The sequence below is a fragment of the Phaethon aethereus genome (assembly GCF_964289735.1).
Source record: "Phaethon aethereus genome assembly, chromosome: 12".
Lineage (NCBI taxonomy): Eukaryota > Metazoa > Chordata > Aves > Phaethontiformes > Phaethontidae > Phaethon > Phaethon aethereus.
In genome coordinates this window covers 1016375-1034973 of record NC_138588.1, presented here as the reverse complement: position 1 = coordinate 1034973, position 18599 = coordinate 1016375, and the positions used below count along the sequence as shown (strand labels likewise).

The 18599-nt window shown below is 57.7% G+C and overlaps 1 protein-coding gene across 1 annotated transcript in view; it reads left to right on the top strand.

Annotated features, from left to right (window-relative positions):
* Nucleotides 1-520: 520 nt before the first annotated feature.
* ADAMTS7 (ADAM metallopeptidase with thrombospondin type 1 motif 7) overlaps nt 521-18599 on the top strand; it is a gene marked incomplete at both ends in the record, with an annotated part of 48940 nt that continues 30861 nt past the window's right edge. The window contains 11 exons of the mRNA XM_082004924.1: nt 521-596; nt 1225-1577; nt 5796-5967; nt 8548-8744; nt 9959-10042; nt 10668-10792; nt 11821-11970; nt 12705-12848; nt 16842-16986; nt 17150-17242; nt 18214-18359. Of these exons, the coding sequence (XP_081861050.1) occupies nt 521-596; nt 1225-1577; nt 5796-5967; nt 8548-8744; nt 9959-10042; nt 10668-10792; nt 11821-11970; nt 12705-12848; nt 16842-16986; nt 17150-17242; nt 18214-18359 (1685 nt within the window). The remainder of the gene's footprint in view (nt 597-1224; nt 1578-5795; nt 5968-8547; nt 8745-9958; nt 10043-10667; nt 10793-11820; nt 11971-12704; nt 12849-16841; nt 16987-17149; nt 17243-18213; nt 18360-18599) is intronic.

The window sequence follows — 18599 nt, the reverse complement described above, 5'->3', positions numbered from 1 at the left end:
GTGCGGGCGGACCAGGGTGCTCAGGTGCTGCCGGGCGGGGGCGGGGCGGGGAGCGGCCGGGCTCCTATGGGGGCACCGGAGCGTTTCAGGGGTGGGGGGTTCCTGCGGCCTGTGCGCCCTCCCGAGGGGCCCTTTACGTGGCGTCAAAATACCCGAGTGCTGCCTCTTCCACTCATTTCGTCCTCACAAGCGAAGGCGCAGCAGGTGCCCGAAGGCAGCGGCGCGGCGCGGCTCGCCTCGGCTCGGCTCGCCTCGCCTCGCAGCCTGGGACGGGGCAGCCCCGCGGAAGCGCCGGTTTCTATTTTTCACGGCAATTTGCGCGGCCCCGCGGCGGGAGGGGCACCGCTCGCGGCAGCCGCCGGGAGGCGCCATAGGGCCGCAGCGGGGCCGGCAGGCGCGCGCGCGCCGCCCGACCCGGCCCGGCCCTGCCCGCGCCCTCCGCCGGCGCGGAGCCCCGCCCGCCCCCCCGGCGCCCCCCGCGCCGCCGCCGGCCGCGCTGAGCCGCGCGCTGCCCGCACTCATGCCGGCCCCCGCCGGCCTCGTGCCCCTGGCCGCTGCACTGGCGCTGGCCGCGGGCGGGGGGACGGCGCGGAGAGGTCCGCGGGGCGGTGGGCGGTCGCGGGGGCGTCCGCGGGGTGCGGGGATGTCGGCGGGGCGCAGGGCCGCTCGGAGGCTGCGTGGGGCGCTCCGCGGGGGAGCGCGGCCGCGGCGGGAGCCGGGCAGCCCGGTGCCCCGCCGCGCGGGCGGGCTGCGCAGGGCCGGGACCCCGGGACCCCCGGCTGGGGAAGCTCCGGCGCGCTCGGTACACGGGCGGTGCTTTGCCCTAAGAGACGGCTTCCTAGCACCGCTTCAGAACCGGGATTTGGGGTTGGGGGGGGGTTTTGTTGTTTGGTTTTTATTCTCTTTGCTCCGGAGCAGAGCCCCGGCGCCGCGCGGCCCCCCCTTACCCACCTCCGTCCCTCCCCACCCTAACCCTGGCCTTAACTCTCTGCCACGGAAAATCCCAGCGCCGGACCCCCCGAGGGCAGGAAGGGCGGCATGGGGCCCCACGCACCCCACAGCCGTGTCCCTGCCGTGCCTATGGCACAGCGGGCACCAGCGATCAGATCCCACTGCTATTTGGGTACCCACTGGGCTGCCTTGGGAGGTCAGCGTCCGGCCAAAGGGGCACGAGAGGGAAGGTGATGACCCCTAAAGCTAACCACTGAACCCTTTTCTTCCCAGAGCCTGCTCTGCCCTACTCCAGCAGCGACATTGTTCATCCCATCAAGGTTGACGAGAGCGGATCGTTCCTGTCCTACGATTTGTCCCACCGAGCGCTTCACCGAAGGTCTCCTTCCTCCAGGAGCAAGTTTCTTGCCTTCTATGAACTGCATTACAAAGGACAACCCCTGAAATTCAACCTGAGCCTCAACAACAACCTCCTGGCGCCCGCGTTCGTCAGCGAGCGGCGATACGGGGGGATCGCTGATGCCAAGATCCAGTCTCACGCGTACAACTCCTGCCATATGATCGGGGAGGTTCGGAGCCGTGCGCGGACGGGAGGTCTGGCCGCGCTCAGCACGTGTGATGGCCTGGTAAGTACGGAGATCTTTAATCGCTAAGGAAGTAGCAGAAGCTATGTGAAATCCTTTTTTCTGCTGAAAGCGATAGCAAAAATCCTGACAGCAGCAGAGTCAGGATGTCATCGCGTGGGTTTGATGCGGCCGAGGGTGAGCTGACTGTAAATTTCCCATGGGAAATGAGTTTGGGAACTCTCCGGGACTTTGTTTACTTGTTTGTGCCCAAATTCCCAAAGAGAGCCATTCTCATGTCGCCTCTGCCTTCTAGTACATAAACGTGGGATTATGAGAAACGCGTCTGAAAACAAGGTGTTTGAAACCTGGAGGTATTTGTGGTGATGCAGCTCACGTATAGTGAAACTTCTTTATGTTCCGTGAATACCTCCCCAGCCTTATTCCACTGCAAGTATTTTCAAAGGCTACGGTGACCTGTAAGAGCGTAAATTTTGCTGAAAGCCAAGGTCACGTTCACAAATAAGACTCTCGTGTCGGCGCTTCGCAAGGCGAATTCACGGCTTCAGCGCGAATGTCCGTATCCGCACTAGCTGGCATCCAGCTGGCGCAGGTACCAGGCTCCCACAGGGTTCAAAACCTCCCGGGGGGATGCAGAGGCATCCTGTGATGCACAGAGCCCCATTCCCGAGCGGGGGCCGTGGGGTGACAGAGGCGCTGGGGTTCCCTGGAGGCGGAGGGCGTCGGGGGGTTCCCCTTTGGGGGCAGAGGGAGGCGTTGCTGCGGAGGGGGGTGCTCCCCAGCGGGGCTCGCGCCCGGCGCCACTGCCTTCGGAGGGACACTAACGCGGCCGGATCGTCGCTCTGCTGCCGGGGGTGGCTTTGTTCGGCTGGGGGCTGCGTTTGCGATTGAAGCTTCCTGTGTTTAAACAAAGGCAGCGAGTGTCTGTACGCCAAGTTAGCCGGGTAGAGCGGGGTGGCTTTTATTTAAAAGGTGTGCTGTGGCCACCCGCATCGCTGCGCGTAGTCTCGGGGCGCAAGAGCGCGCTGCTGGATTTCAGGGAGAGCGGAGCGTGGCGCGGAGGCGTGCGGCAGGGAGCGTCACCGCCGCCTCTCCGTCACCTGAAGCTGCAGGAAGAGAGCTCAGACCTTCCCCGCCGTGGCAGTGCTGGCGGGACAGGAGCTGGGCACATCCTGGAAGGTGTTAGTTGCTCTTTTCCTACCAAATGTAACAGCAACTGAAGGGTGGTCGGCGCCCTGCGCTGCATGCAGCACCCCTGTCTCCAGGGCGTTGGATGCTGCAGAAAATAGCCAGGCCCATCACACGGATTAAAAACGGGCCGACGCACCTGGGAAGAGCCCACAACCTTTTGGTTCATTTTCCCGCGAATGTTTGTTTGTAGGAGAGAAACACTGATGGCTGCAGCGTACGCAGAAGGCGAAAGTGTCGTGAATGCTCCCTCGAATGTCTGTTTACACATGGACACCCCCAGTAGTAGATGATGGTGCTGGGAATGTTTGCGCGGTCTCGTCCTGCCAGGGAGCTGAAACCTGCCGTCAGGCTCAGGAATCCAGTCTTGCAGTGCGAGTCGGGCAAAACCGAGCTGCTAACAGGGAATGGGCTAAGGGTCTTCGCCCAGGTCATTTGAAATGCATTCTGGTTACGAGAATTAAACTTCCCTTTGTGAATTAACCGCAGATGGGAGAGCAAAAAAAGGAGTTACTCCTTAAATAATTTGTCTTCCACATAATGTGTCACCTGAAAACACACATTTCGTAGGGATGTTTGGCGAACCCCATCATTAAGGTCTGTAAAGCGTTGAACAGTATCATGCAAACGTTACAGATTAGTATTATTTTTTAAGAAGCAGAAAAAATTGTTAGCTCACAAAAGGCATTAGCACAATATTGTGAGAGGGTCTGCGGCCCATAAACTGCGAGTGGTGGGCGAAACTCAGCCTGAAGTTGCTTTAAACCTTCTCTACTGAGTCTTAAAATAAGCTTGGCTTTTTTTCAAGCAGGTAGTAAGCCACGGAAAACTACGCTTAGCAATATGCTGCACGTCTCATAATTATTATGGAAAATAAAGTGTGTTCTGAGCTACCGCTTCATTACAGGGAATTACTCACACACCACTTGTAAACATCTTTGATGTTACAGGCTGTAAACAGGGAACGCGTTACTGGTGTGGGAAAGCCCAGAGCTATAGGCTGAGGCAGTTCATTACGTTTGTACAGGTGATACGGTGTGATACCTGGTGTTTCAGGCCCGGCGCCGCCGCATCAGAAGCTCTCCATCGGAAGAAGGGTGCAGAGCGCCGCCGGGCTGTCCCAGCCTGCTGGTGGCAGCTCGCGTGTTGAACCGCGGCACACCGGCACCTCGGAGGGCCGAGTTGCCTTTTCCCGCAGCCCCTGCTCCGGTGCCCATCCTGGCGTAGCGCGCAGCGAGCGCACCTTGTCTGACGCCCTCGGCCAGCCTCCCACCCCCCCGTTCCCATGACCAGGCTTCACCTTTCTTACAACACTACTATAACACTTTAAACTCCTCCTGTCAATGATTTTAAAATAAAATAGAGTCGTTAAGAGCTGGGCTCTGCTCTCTCGGGTAGTTTTGCCAGTGGAGGTTCACCTCCTCCAAGGCTATTTCTCACTCGTTGCAGACTGTGGCGAGGGAGCAGGAGACAGGGTTAGGGATGCTGGCGCTGCTTACTGGGGTGAACTGGGACGCGCAAGGTGCAGAAAGGTTAACCAGGTGTGTTTTAAACGGAGAGAACCGAACCTTCCCACGGGCAGCAAATGCCAGTCAGTGCTACCGCAGAGCCCGTCGGCGACGAAACGTGGTCCCTGGGCAGGGCACCCCGGGCAGGTTTCAGCTGGGGCAGTGACCCCTCTTCCATTCCTGGCTCAGAATAACCTGCATCAGGAAACAGAAGGAATCGTGTCTGTGGCCTCTGACCCTTCCTTCCCCATCCCCGTGGTGTTTCCTCCTTGTTGTTTCACATTTGCAAGGAGTTAATGAGGGAGGAAGCCGTTTTCTCTTCTGCGGCACCGCAGGAGCGGTGAGAAAGCATCGCCAGTAGGCTCAGTCCCGTTGTATCTTGGAAACGTTGGAAACAGTTGTAGAGGCGTGTTGTGATCTTGTCTCTCTGTCCCTGCCCTGTCCTGGGGTGTGAAAGTGATGAACATGTCCGAGCAAAAGTGTGGCAAGCAAAGCTGAGCATGAGCGGGCCCCCGAGTGAGCGTAGGACACCTCCGCCTGCTCCACTGTACGGCCGCTCTGAAGCGGCCAAGAGCAGATGGAGTTGTCTTACGGCACAAGCTACATTTGCAAAACGCTCGTGACGGCAGCGCCGTGACTGGCTGAGAGACGCTGCGGCCTCCCGCGGGAGCTCCCGTCCCTTGGGATGAAGCCGCCCGTCCAAAGAGGTTCCCGCGCGGTGAGTGCAGCTGTGTGTTCGTGAGACGCAGCGTGGAGCTGGGGGGCCCTGGGGGAGTCTGTAACGACGACTTGCAGCTGGGCCAGGCCAGGGGGGTCGTGATTATCCACGGAAAGTTTTAGGGTGTCGTTTCCTGCTAAAGGAGAGATGCCAATAACACGTCCTCCCGTTGTTGTGCGGAGGGGCCACGCTCCTTGTCCTGGGGCTGCCTTTCCTCGATCGGAGTTCCTGCCGTGACCAAGTGCTCCTGCAGGTTGCTCTCCCCTGGAGGCTTCCTGCCTCGGACGGCGGGAGGTCTGTAAGGCGATGGTTCACGGCGGTGGTGCTTGGGCAGCGCAAACGGTCAGAAGAAGCTGGCCACACCTGAGGAGGGCGTCCTCGGGAAAACACCTCCGTCTGCGCAGCGCTTACTGTGGTCCAAGCCGTCCTTTGGGCCGTCTCCCTGGACTCCCCAGAGCGTCTCCAGGACGGTCAGAGAGAGGTGGCGTGAGCGCAGCGCGAGGCCACGCGTGTGCCTGCTGCTGGTGTGCTCTGGGTCTCTGGAGAAGGCATTTCTCTGCCTGTGCCTGAGCTCCTGCGTCAGACACCCGCTGGGTTCACCGCCCAGCTGCACTTTGCCGTGGGATCTCTTTAGCTTTTTGCTTTCCTAATGCTCACTCCGTGCTGGCTTGCTCTCTTTTGCCTGGGCGTTTACAGCGCAAAATACACATAAAAAGAGTTTCTTGGGAGAAGTCCTGTTTCTTCCTGGAAAATTTTGCTAAACGCTCTCCCATTCCCAGGCTCTTCAGTGTGAGTCTGTGCTAGGTGCGATGGCTGCACGGTGACAACTTTGTCTCTCCTTGCCAGAAAGGCGTGTTCCAGCTGATGAATGAGGACTATTTCATCGAACCGGTGTCCAGCAGCTTTCGGGAGGATGGAGCGGCGCAGCCCCACAGGATATACAAGCGCCAGGCGCCCGGGCACGGGGGAGAGCGAGGCAAGAGGCCGCCAGCTGCACGGGAGGCCTGTGGCGTGCAAGGTATGGGCCCCTTCTTGCATTTTTGCAATGAGCTGGTGGCAGCCGCGTCCTGGGATTCGTAGGAAGGTAAAAAGGGAGCCGGTCCAAGCCTTAGACCCCTGCAGACTTGTTGGTCTTAATCCCCAGCGTTTGGCTCCCGTGTTAAGCTGCCGGCATCCGTCAGTGACGCTGGTTGCTCTCGGTTGGAGTTTGGCAAGCTGGGCTGGAGGTCTCTCTTGCCACGTAGGCTGGCAAGAAAGAAAACCCTGGGACCAAAGATCTGAGCCGGCGGGGAGGGGCGGACCGCGGGCTGTGCGGCGGCGTGGCGTTTGGCGCGGGAGGCGCAGGGTCGGCAGCGCCACGATGCTGCTGGTGGGCGTGTGTCCGTCGGCCTGGAGCTGCCCGCTGGGGAGAGCCGGTGCGCCCGGGGAGCCCGCACAACCATGCCCACAGGCATTTTTATTATATTTTATACTCGTTTAAATTGCTGGTCAGGAGGGCTCGCTTGCCGAGTGCCAGGCGGCAGGTTTGTGGCATTAACGACTGGAGCCCACGAGTCATGGGAATCACTGCAGAGCACAGGGCTGGTTTTTCTTCTCCTGCCAGTTCTTCTGTATTTGCTGGTGTTTCTCCCATGCATGACTCAATGCGTGCCAAACCTCGGGCCTCTCGCTCTCGTCTTTCCTCCCGGCCCGGCTGCAAGCATCCCATGATGTGGAGACTGAGTATTTGTTTCATTCCCGTGCAGACATCGGTTTCTGACTCCCGGGGCATTGGACTTTTGGAGTGGAACCCGGCTGCTGCCCCGAAAGTGTCTCTGCTGTGGGGCAGAGAGGGCATGCCGGTTCCTTCTCCTCTGTCTGGAGCCGATGGGTTGGAAAAGTTTGGAAATCTTTCCAGTAATGAGGAATTCAGCGCATCCCCAAGCCGCTCATGGGCGCTTTACTCCTCGTCTGCAGCGGTGAAGCTGCACCTTCCAGGAGGTGCATCTTGCTTTGCGTATTTCCTAGAAAAAATTCAGAATTCTTCTTTTGGAAAAATGTTGAGGTTTTCTTTCGGAAAAACTTTTGGAAACTGTTGGAGTTTTTTTCTGTAATCAAGTTATCTTTAGGCATTCTTCCGTTAATCTGAATTAATAATGTAATCTATGGCAATAATCATAATGGCTTCTAGACTTTGAAATCTATTCATTGTAAATGAGTTTTACTGGGTGTAGTATGGCCCCTGCGTAACGCCTGTGGATCTCTGCTGCAGTCTGGGCTAGCAAAGTGGACGTGATGTGTATGCCCTGGACGGGAAACCAAAAGCCTGTAAGATTTTAATTACTGCAAGCCTTTCATTTCGTAGCGATGTGTTGCCGTTTTCCTTTGCAAAACACCGCACAGCCAGACGGTGTTAGGCTGTTAGGTGTTATTTAGCTTCTGTCGGTACATAGTGCAGCCTGTGTGTGCAGCTGGGCAAGCGCTCAAGAGGGGTCTCAAAGGGGAGATGCCGTGCGAGCCCTCCCTGGGGTCCCGGGAGCCCTCCGCACCCGTCCCCTCCGCAGATACCTTCACGTCCCGGCTGGAAGCAGAGCAGCAATGGACACAATGGAAACAAGCTCCAAGGAAGCTGCTGCGATTAAACTGTCACAGTGGTATTAGCAATTCGTCAAATTATCCAGATACTTGGGATTTTTCAGGCTGGGGGATAAAACACTCTTTCACAGCTAAAGTACAGTATAGTCCATAAAATGTAAAAGTCCATTGTTAACAAAGTAAGGCTGAGCCCTTAGAAACTGGTCATAAAAGCAATCCCCACTGGGTGGGATGTGGTTTGTAAAGCCTTTTACCCGCTTGGGGCTGACCCTGACCTTGATCTTGGAGCAGCGTCACAGGAAAAGTCTCCGCATGAGAATTCCCAGTTGCTGGTGTGCGTGAGGAGCGTCCGAGCTCTCCTCCGCCTCCTGTCCCTTTCAGCCCAAAGAATGTTCCCCTTGTTTCTCCCCGGGAAGGAGCAGAGTGAGTTTCCATGTGGCCGAGGAAATCTCTGTATGGGCCGGCAACGTCTCGGTCTTGCCCAGGACACTGACGATCTTTGGGATTTGGCTCAAGACGTCAGTCCAACTTCAGAGTTTATGGTCTTGGGGAACTGTCTGTCTCTGCAACATGCAAATTTGTGATGCTAATCAGAAATGTTGAGCCACCAGGGTTGTTTTTCAGTGGTACCTGCTCAAGCATCTCTGCAGGCTTGCCTGTAAATTTGTACGTCACTACAAACCGTAAGCGCTCTGCTCTGGGAGGCTCCGTGGTCCTCGTGGAATATTGCAAACACTGTTCCAGTCAAAGAAAGTACTTCAGATGCTTTGTTTATTTTTTTTCTATCATGCTACTGCTGCTGTGCAACAAACTGAGGTCAGTGTCTTCACCCCCCAGTGATTTTTTTGGAACATACAGCACAGCAAAATACATGAAGGTTATGGGTGTAAGTGTGGGGCCTCCTTCTCAACATGAAAAGATTATTTCTTTGAACTAAAAAAAACCAAAAAAGTCTTGATGATATTTTACCAAAGTTGCAAAGTTGCAGACATTTTACAAATTTTTTCCCCCTTTGATCCCTCAGAATCTCAGGAAAGCCTGGAGAGGTCTGAGAAGCAGAGGGAAAGATGGGAACAGAAGCAGCACAGGAAGAGAAGAATAAAGCAGCGCTCCATCAGCAAGGAGAAGTGGGTGGAGACGCTGGTGGTGGCAGACACCAAGATGATAGAATACCACGGGAGCGAGAACATAGAGATGTACGTGCTGACCGTGATGAACATGGTGAGTCCTGGTCCTCCCAACGGCAGAGCCACCAGGTCCCTGGGGCCGTGCTGTGAGACATAAACACCACTGGGCTTGCCAGGACTCAGCCCCGGTGGGACCTCAGCAAACCTCTCACCAGACAGGCGGTTCCCGACCGTTTTCTGCATTGCTCAGTGCTCCGTCCGCCGTGGGAGGACGGGTCAGTGTGAGCCGGCCTGAGGCCAAAATCTCCGTGCAGGCGGGAGCAGCTCAGCCGGCAGCGGTTTCACCTCCCCGTGGGCTCAGGGGCTGTTTCCTCCTTCCCACCATGGGGACGGATAACATGGCCTCCCAGGGATATACCCCAAGGGCAGGGCTGCTCCTCCTGCACCCCGGCTCAGGGGAGGGGGGTGGTGGGTGCTGCCCACGGCCACGGCACCGCCACCAGCTCTCCCCCGGCAGGCGTGCAGGCGGCTTGGGCACAGGGACGCAGCCCAAGCTGAAACCACCGCGAAGCCTGCACAGGGGCCACCACCGCCCCGCGGGATAAGGAAACCTCCCGGCAGGAGTGGAGACCGGCGAGGACCTGGGATCTTTGGCTCAGACTGCCTCGATCTGGTGGCTGGCCGTGCCCGCAGAGGGAGCGCTCCGGGAGAGACCTGAACGGTTTCCTGGGAGGGTGCCACTGAGGACAGTTAAGGGAAGGAGCACCAGGCTGTGGTGGTCTCCACTAGGAATCCACGGGGGAGTTTGCTGTTGCCGTAAAACAAGCAGCTAAGTCAGCGTGAGCTGGTTTAGTCTGTTCGCTCTGCTGCCGCTGTGGTGGGACCTCTTCGCACTTCAGAAAAGGGCTTTGGTCGATGGCCAGAAAAGAGGGTGGGATTGGGCAGAGGACCCCCCAGGTAGCGTTCCTGAGGGTTGGTGAAGGCACCCGGAGAGCACAGGCTTCCTTTGAGACGGTTGAACGCACCTATTTGGAGTGAAAGCAGAGGTGTTCCCCCAGGCATTTCTGGTTGAGTTTCAGTGTGCTGCTCAGATTATATCAACTCGAAATGGATATCATCGCACTCCGCTTTAGTCCAGGTCTGCATCTGGTCTTGTCTTTCATTTTGGGGAACTCCCTGAGATGTTGTCAGCAGCTTTCCGTAGCTTCCCCTGGAGCTCGTGTTCCGCCGCAGATGTACTTACCACCAGCAGTGTCACAGGGCGAGGTCTTTTTCGGGCTTTATTTCTTTGGCTTTTGCGTGTTGCAGGTGGCGGGTCTGTTCCACCACGCCAGCATCGGGAACCCCATCAACATTGCCATAGTGCGACTCATCCTGCTGGAGGACGAAGAGGTAAAAAGAAAATGCGGTGACCTACCCTCCCTCCCCAGCCAGGCTGGGGTACGCGGGGAGCTGCCCTGGAAAGCCCGTAAGCTCTCTCTTGCGCTGTTTTCATGGCCTGGGTGAATTGCTGTAAGACGAACGCAGGCGCTTGTGCCTTGCTTCCTTGTCTTCCGCATGGGCTGCAGCCCCGGTCAAGTCAGGTGGACGGCACGGTCAGAGGAGCTGCAGAGTCTGACCCTTATAATAACTTACGATAACTCACCAGGGGCAGCGGGGGGCTGTGAAGCGCTGGTGGCTTGTGCCCCCAGCTGCGGCAGTGGCTCTCGGGGAGCCTGACGCCGCTCAGATGGGCTCCCCAGCTGCGTCCTTCACCGTGAGCCAGGACGGAATATTTTCCCGCAGTGTTTCTTAACCCCCGGTATCAGATGATTTCATTTTTCGGTTGAATCACAGATGAAAAGAAAGCAGAAAAGGACTGTGTTCCCACCCAGCCTACAACCTCTAGATATGGAGCAATTCCACCTGGGTGGCAGTTACTCCTGATGCCTCTGAGATCAGACCCTTCCCCGCTGCATCTGAAAAACCAAACAGATCCGGCAGCAATATGACAGCAGACTTCTAATTATGTTGGCAGGAGGATCTGAAAATCTCCCACCACGCAGACAACACCTTGAAAAGCTTTTGCAAATGGCAGAAAAGCATCAACGTTAAAGGAGATTCCCATCCCCTGCATCACGACGTTGCAGTTCTGCTCACAAGGTATTGTGCCCGTGCACTGACTTTTACGCTGTAGATGCTACGCTGGCAGCTAGGAACACCTCTGCCTGCTGCAGGCAGGAGGGCAGACAGGCAGGCGGAGGAACATCTCCGTGGGAGCTGTTGAAACCTCACTCCCCATGCCTGTGCCCTGCCTGGACACCGGCACGTGAGATATGTAACATGAAATCTGAAGATAACCTGGTCCTAATGGCTGGAACTGGTCTCAAATCTTAGGTCTAAACCTGGAGGCAGCTCCCAGTTGATTAGCAGTTGAGGTTTCCAAACCAGGTTTTCACCATGGCCCTATTGCCAAGCCCCAGAATGGCTGGATCCTCCCAGCAGATGTGCACAGGGATTAACTCGCCTTTTTCCCTTGGAGGATAATGCTGGGCTTGGCAGAGGAGCCTTTGAGAAGGCCCTGACCTCCCACGAAGCTCACAGGAATTCATGCCTCTGGCCAAGTTTATATACCTTGCGGTCCGAATGTAGTTGGATGGTTTCAGGCTGCATCGGCTTGGCTCTTGGCTGTAGCACGCTGGTTTGTGTGATGATTCACAACCCACAACAGTTTTATCTTCTTTAGGAAGTTTGCTTTGTAGGAGAAATAAGGCACTTAAGGCCCTGCACTTCAATGGAGTTATTCTTCCTGGGTGGCTGGAGCTTCTCTGCCCTGGACCACAGCACCCCTGGGATGTGCTTCCCCAAGCGGCGCAGTAATTGCTTAATTATTCCCAACATCAGACTTATTTATACAACGGAACAAGTGTAGCCAGGCTGGCTAGCAGTTCCCATTAATCAGGCTTAATAATAAGCTGGGGATACCAGGAGAGTAAAGGGGAAACAAAAGGTCATAAATCTTTCCGTTGCGGAAAGACGTTGGATGTCTCCGTTCTCGCTTCTGTTTGGCCAGCGCGTCTTCCTCCGTGGGCTGGGACGCGTCCCGTGCTCCTTCCCTCGCGTTGGGTCCTGCCACTTTCAAACCCTCTCTTTGCTCTGTGTGTTTGTGTTCGTTGTCTCCATCGCCCAAGGAAGGACATCTGCGCAGCGATGAACAGACCCTGCGAGACCCTGGGTCTGTCCCACGTGGCGGGGATGTGCCAGCCCCACAGGAGCTGCAACATCAACGAGGACACGGGACTGCCCCTGGCCTTCACCGTGGCCCATGAGCTCGGACACAGGTACCACCGGCTTCCTCCTCCTCTCCTCTGACCTCCGTCCACTGCGCTCGGGCAGGGCTGGAGAAGGCGCGGGTGGAAGGTGGGAGAAGGTCGCTGAGCCGTTCCTCAGCGGTGCGAACCTTCCTCTGCTCCTGCGGGAGCTTACCCTGGGAGTTTCGTTTCAGAGTTAAGTTTTTGGTTGCCCCAGGTTTAATTAAAATCACATAATCTGAGGCAACCCGGACAAATTGCGTCCGTATGTTATCCTGTGTTGCTGATGCTGAAGGTTTTGGGTTTCGGTTTTGAAGAGGGTTGCCCACTAAGAAGCTTTGAAATAGGGTCTGCGTATAGAATCAGCGACAGAATTTTGCTTGCCCCGATTTCAATTACATTTTGACAAGATCACTTGAACATCATAGTTTATAATAGATGTCTGTGTATGGTAAAAACACGTACCCAGTAAGTTTAATTAACTCGATCTTGTTTGATATTGTCATTACATTTTTCTTGGCTGAATTTTCAGTAAGAAAGCTGAAATAAAAGCATGGTACAAAGTTCAGGGCAGTGTCCCTGGTATCGCTACAATGTCCCCCACAGCCAGATCCCCCGGCGCCTGTTAATGAGCGAGTCCCCGCGGAGCCGGGACGGTTTGCGACGTCCGGCGTCGCGTGTTGTTGTACTGGAAAGCAGAGAGGCTGCGCGGTTGTAGCGGCGTGCAGCTCACCTGTCCTTTGTGGGACTGTGCTCTTACACAGTTTTGGGATTCAGCATGATGGAAGCAGCAATGACTGTGAGCCAGTTGGGAAACGACCTTTCATCATGTCTCCACAGCTCCTGTATGACACGTCCCCACTCACCTGGTCCCGCTGCAGCCGGGAGTACATCACACGATTCCTCGAGTAAGTCCTCCCTTCCTCTTCCTCCTCGCTTGCGGGGTGCTGGGGGTGGCTTGGGTCTGGGGCCGGGGCCGGACCCGGCCGGTTGCGCTCAGAAGTCGGCGCCGGGGCACGTGGGGACGCCATTGCCTCGCGCGGCTGCCTCGGCCCCTGCTGTGAAGGACGGGGGTTTGAACGCCAAAGCAGCGCGAGCGTTTGGGCGGCGGCACGGGGGTTGTGGCTTGAACAAATAAAGCCGGAGTGGTTTTCTTCCAGGCTCGGCGCAGTTTTCTTTGGTGCTCTGCAAGAGGCAGATGATGTTTGCCTGAGGCAGGAGGCATCACGTGAGGAAACGAGGCCCAGCCAAATTCTTCCATGCGTTTGTTTATTTTTAGCACCCCGTGGCTGATTTTCCAGGCTGTTGTTATTAAGTTCCTAGGAACACGGCCCAGAGATTTATGTTTGTCAGCCAGTGGCTTGCACTGGGGAAACGTTTTCCTTCCTTGCCACGGGAAAGCTTGAACACAGTGAGAACATCAGCAAGAAACGGCGACGGGGAGGGCTGGGCGAGGGACCGGCAGTTATGTGGCGGGGAGGCTGCCTGGGGCCACGCTCCCGCTTCCAAACCCCAGCCTGGAACCGGTGGGCTTGGCCCCCTCGCAGGGTGCATTATTGTTGATTTACGGCTTTCAGAGAAATGGCGCTTTCTCATATCCGTAGCGTTCTTGGGCCTCTGCTTTTAACCTTCACTTTTGAATTAAGAATTCCTGCTTGCAGTGACCTTGGGCTTCTCCAGTTGGGTTTTGGTCTCTTTGCTCCCCGCAGAAGGGGCAGCTCCTCCTTAAGAGCGGAGCAGAGCCCGGCAGGCGTCTTTCACCGGCTGCGCCATCCCCAGGCGAGGGAGAGGCCCATTGCCAGCACAGACGCGAGTGCGTTAGAATACGATGTTGGCAGGAGAAGAGGAAGGAGCGAGCCAGAAAATGAGACCCTGCTGACCTGGGGTTGCTGGATGTGCTTGGAACAGACCTTGCGTTTGAGGGGGAAAAAAAAAAAGCACACTCAGATGATGATTATTATTTTACAAAAAATTATTATTATTTTACAAATGCTGACGAACATTTAAGCATCTGAAAATGATTCACATCTTTGACAGCAGCACGGCCCCGGTGCTGCAGGTCAGGTCCTGGGTGCAGCCGGGGCTGGGCAACCCCCTTGGCAAGGGGTCCGCTCAGGCAGCCAGGGGCGACGGAAGCGGTCACCCCCCTGCCGTGGTGTCCCCCCAAGGGAACGAGCACCCCTCGTTCAGGCTGGTGAGGGAGGCGGGCGCAGGGTGGGTGGCGGTGCTCCCGCGGCGGAGGGACCGCTCTGCCACTCCCCGCTCCGCACCCGAACCAGCCCTTTTTGGCGTTCAGTGATTTTCCCCTCTACCCCTCGGAGGAGCCGGAAGATGCTGTGAGGCTCTTTGCTGCCCACCCCGCACCCTGAGGTGGGCCCTTTCCCAGCCCGGCTGCTGAGGCACCCCTGTAAAACAGGGCCCGGTGTCCCGTGGGTGCCCCGCCTGCGCCGCGAGCCCGCGACGGCCCGCAGCAGCCTCCCTTACCTCAGCAGCAGCCCCGGGTTGTCTCGTCTCCCTTCAGGCTTTTCTCTAGGCCGGACGACCAGTTTGTCAGCCTCTTTGCACAGTGCTGGACATCTTCGTCAGCCGTGCTCCCACGGGCTCCTTCCGGCTCATCCCCACCCGCCCGGCGCCTGGGGACGCTGGTCCTCCCGGCCGCCCCCAGTCCTCCCGGCAGCCCCCGGCCCTGCCGGCCGCCCCGCTGCTCTGCCTGTGCTGCCAGATCCCCTCTTTGCGCAGCTGATTCTTCCCAAGCTCAGATCCTTGCCTTTGTTTTTACTGAATTCCCTCCTGGCTTTTTGGACCCTTCCTCCGGTTCTCCGAGGGCTTCTGGAATTTTAATCCTGCGCTCGAATGTAGCTGCGGGTCCTCCCAGCGCGCTCACGTACGGGGATTTAATCATCATCCCGTCTACTTCATCATCCGGCTCATTGACGAACGGACTGAAGCGGGCAGGCGCGGCGCAGGCCCCTGTGCTTTTTTACTGCAGAGTGTGGTTTATTGCGTATCCCTGCAAAGCCAGAGGGAAACTCGTGCCAATTTTTGCTGGCTCGGGAATGTGTTTTGGCCAATGGAGGAGACCAGTAGGACGATTGTAAAATATTTGATGAAGAAATAGATTTTGAACAGAGCACTGGAAAGCTGACGGCAAATCTAAATCACCCCCCCCCCAACGCTGGGGCAGAGACCTCTGCCGTAAACTGGGGCAAGACAGAAAGTGCCTCGAGCGGATCGGAGGGCAAGGAGGGTTGGGGGCAGTTTCGGGGTGACGTCGGGGGCCCCATGTGCTGGTACCTGAATAGGCAGTTGGTGAACTAGTCCAGAGGAGCACCAGTGTCATGCATGTAGCTCCTGCAGAGGCACAGTGCTTAAGCCTGGACTTTTCCCCAGTAAGGTTGTCATCCTTTGAATTTTTAAAGAAAAAACTTTTAAAGTGTTTTCCACCAGCAGGTAAAGAAATACCTCTGGAGGTGCAACGCAGTGACTCCACCGTGTGCCTGAAACAGGCTGCACCGTGGTACTGCGTCCAGCTGCCTAATGCACGCTCGGTTCGCTGCAGCTCAGCCCTGCGTCGCCCGCAGCGATCCTCCCTCCGCGCCGGGCTGTGAGAGGCAGGATGCTTTCTTCTGACCGTGGAAACAGAGACTCTCAAGCCCCTGGGCTGCTGAAAGCAACCTGTTTATTGATTTGTCCAAGGGGGAAGCTGCTTATAAAATACATATACTTGATATTTTAGGGGGCTGTCTGCAGCCAAGCAAGCTGTTTGCAAGTGTCTGGCGTGGACCTCACTAGAGTGGGATGGGGAAGGGGGGGTGCCGGTTCTGCCGGGCATCGCCCCACGGCACTGTCAGCACCCCAGAGCAGCAGCCCTCCTGTGCTGCTGGCCCTTGTTCCTGTGTTGCTGCTTTGGGTTAAAAAGGAATCTTGTTTCGAGTTAATTTAGACCTGTTCCCAATCACAACAAGCCAAGGTAATCTAATCTGCTGAGAAACCCTCGCCAGACACTTCGCCTTGCTGGAAACAAGTTTGTTTAAATCAACACTGAAAGCTAAACTAGTGACAATTCCTTGTGTGTTTGTGAAGTATCGTAGCAAAACCTCTCAGAGCAGAGAGGGGCGGCCAGGAGCGTCCCGCGTGGCTCCCAGGCAGCCTGGCTGCCTGCCACCAGCCGCCTCGATGGCTCAGTTTTAATATCTCTTTTCTAAAGACGTCCTGTCCAGCACAGTTTGAGCACTGTTTGTAGTGGCAAATATGAGAGTGAGTGTGTTTTGCTGCTATCATCTACTTTATTTCTATTAGCAGGGCATTGACACGTGGGCTGTGGCGTCCGCAGGGACGTTTCTGGGGTCAGCGTGATGTATGAACGCAGGGACGGCATCTGTTTCTCAGGAATGAATGTTTGTCCAGTGAAACCCTTCCCCTCGAATGGTGAATGCGGTGTCCCGACCGAGGCCTGAGCCGATGACCTGGTCGCAAAGCAAAGATCCAGGGGGTTATTCCTGGGGAAAATGACATTTCTGGGTTTCCAGCGGGGGTCAGGGACGTCTCGGGGGGTGAAGGGGGAGCGTGTGAGGCACTGGCCCGGCAGCTGCACAAAGAAGCTGCTGCTGCCTTTGCCCCTTCGCCTTCCCCATAACCCGCTGTGCCCGGGGGGGGCGGCTGGGTGAGCGCTCTGGGAGCGGGCACCCACCCCGAAAAGCAGGCACCCACATGTGCCCGTCCGCATGCTGGAGCAGCTCCGGGGTTGATCGGAGAGCCAGGGTCATAGCAGCTAGAAACGCTAATTGCTCCTTATCATGGCGGCACATTAACGAGCTGTTGGTTCCTCCGTTAGCAGCTGCTGGAGCGTTGTATGGGTGTGCCTGGCCGGCGCTGACGCCGCTCTGACCTCTCTCTTTCAGCCGGGGCTGGGGGCTGTGCCTGGATGACCCCCCTGCCCGGGAGGTGCTGGACTACCCCTTGGTGCCCCCGGGCGTCCTCTACGACGTGGGCCACCAGTGCCGGCTGCAGTACGGTGCCTACTCCACCTTCTGCGACGACATGGATGTAAGCCAGGGTCCCCCCCGTGTGGCAGGGGCTCGTGCAGCTCAGAGGGGCTCTCTGGGGCCGGGGGGCTTTGCACGGGGCCATCCTCTCCCTGCAAGTTACATTTGTGCTGAAGGGTCGGCCGGCGTAGTGACCGTGTCCTGCGCAACCATGTTTTCTGCAGAGCGTCTGCAACACGCTGTGGTGCACGGTGGGGAACACGTGCCACTCCAAGCTGGACGCTGCCGTTGACGGCACAGCATGCGGGGAGAACAAGGTAACGGGGAGCCGTCCCCTCCGCGGCTGCAGAGACCACTCGTCCCGCGCAGGGCGGCTTCGCGGGCTCCGGCACTCGGGGACGGGCTCAGCTCGCTGCCCTGGCTCTGCCCACACACCCGCTGCCGCCAGGGAGGGTCTGCCTTCCCTGAAGCTGAAAATGCCTCAGGGAGGTGAAGCGCGCGGTTAGTTACCGTGGCGGGAGAGCGCAAGCCCTGTTCTGCTCTCCGACTGCTGTGGTGGTGGATGCTTGGCTCTGGGACCCGGTCCCCGCAGCGGGGGCACCTCTCCCCGCTCTGGGGCACGGAGGGTCTGGCAGCGCCCGCGGGCGGCAGCTCGGCGCAGGCGGCTCCGGGCACGGGGTGTGGCGGGGACCAGCTCTCTGCAGCCAGCTCTAGTCACCCTCGCGTGGGTGACGCTGGCTCCCGTACCGCGGCAGCCCGGGGACCGAGCCGTTGCGCGTCGCTCTTCCGGAGCAGGGGATTCCTGCCCAAGGTAGCATAAAACTACAGAGCTATAAAAATACCTGCAGGTGTCTCTCCTGGGGAGGTTCAGCGTCCCCTCCTGAAGCCCTGGCCCCAGAGCACCCAGGATGACCCTGGGCTTAGCCGCTGCTCCCCGCAAAACCCCCCGCCGGGCCAGCGCCTGTGGCTGTGCCTCGCTGGCTCTTCCCCCGGGGCTGAGATCGGGCGATGGCTCCCCGTGCCGAGGGCTCTCGGTGGAGGTTTGGGTCTGTTGCCTCATGCAAATCCGCGAACAGCCCAGCACCTCCGAATTTCCTGATGCTTAGCGGTGTGCCGAGCTCTGTCAGAACCCAGCTGACGCCAGGCTCCTCCGTGCCAGCAAATGGCGGGTTTTCGCAGGGCAGTACCGGTGCTGGGCCCCAGTGCTGCCCGCGGCGGGGCTCTCTGGCTCAGCATCAATTATTGCATTCTTAACCCTTGTTTTCTCTTCTGGCCTGTCCCTCTGCAGTGGTGCTTCAACGGCGAGTGCGTGCCCGTGGGTTACCGTCCCGACGCGATCGACGGGGGCTGGGGCTCCTGGAGCTCGTGGGCCGCCTGCTCGCGCAGCTGCGGCGCGGGCGTGCAGAGCGCGGAGAGGCAGTGCAGCAGCCCCACGTAAGCGAGCGCTCGCTCCCCCGGAGCTCGCCCGGCCCCTCCGCGGGACCCCATTTAGGAGAGGAGCCCAACACTGCCCGGTTGCCCCGTAAAGCCGGGGACTGTCGACATTGCACGGCAAAACTGTGCCGTTAACGCAGTTATCAGTGTGAACAACGTGCTCTTGAAGCACTTGGGGGATTCATTTTGGGGGGTTATCCAGCCGGCTGGGCCACGAAAGCCTCCGGAGGGGCAGAGTTT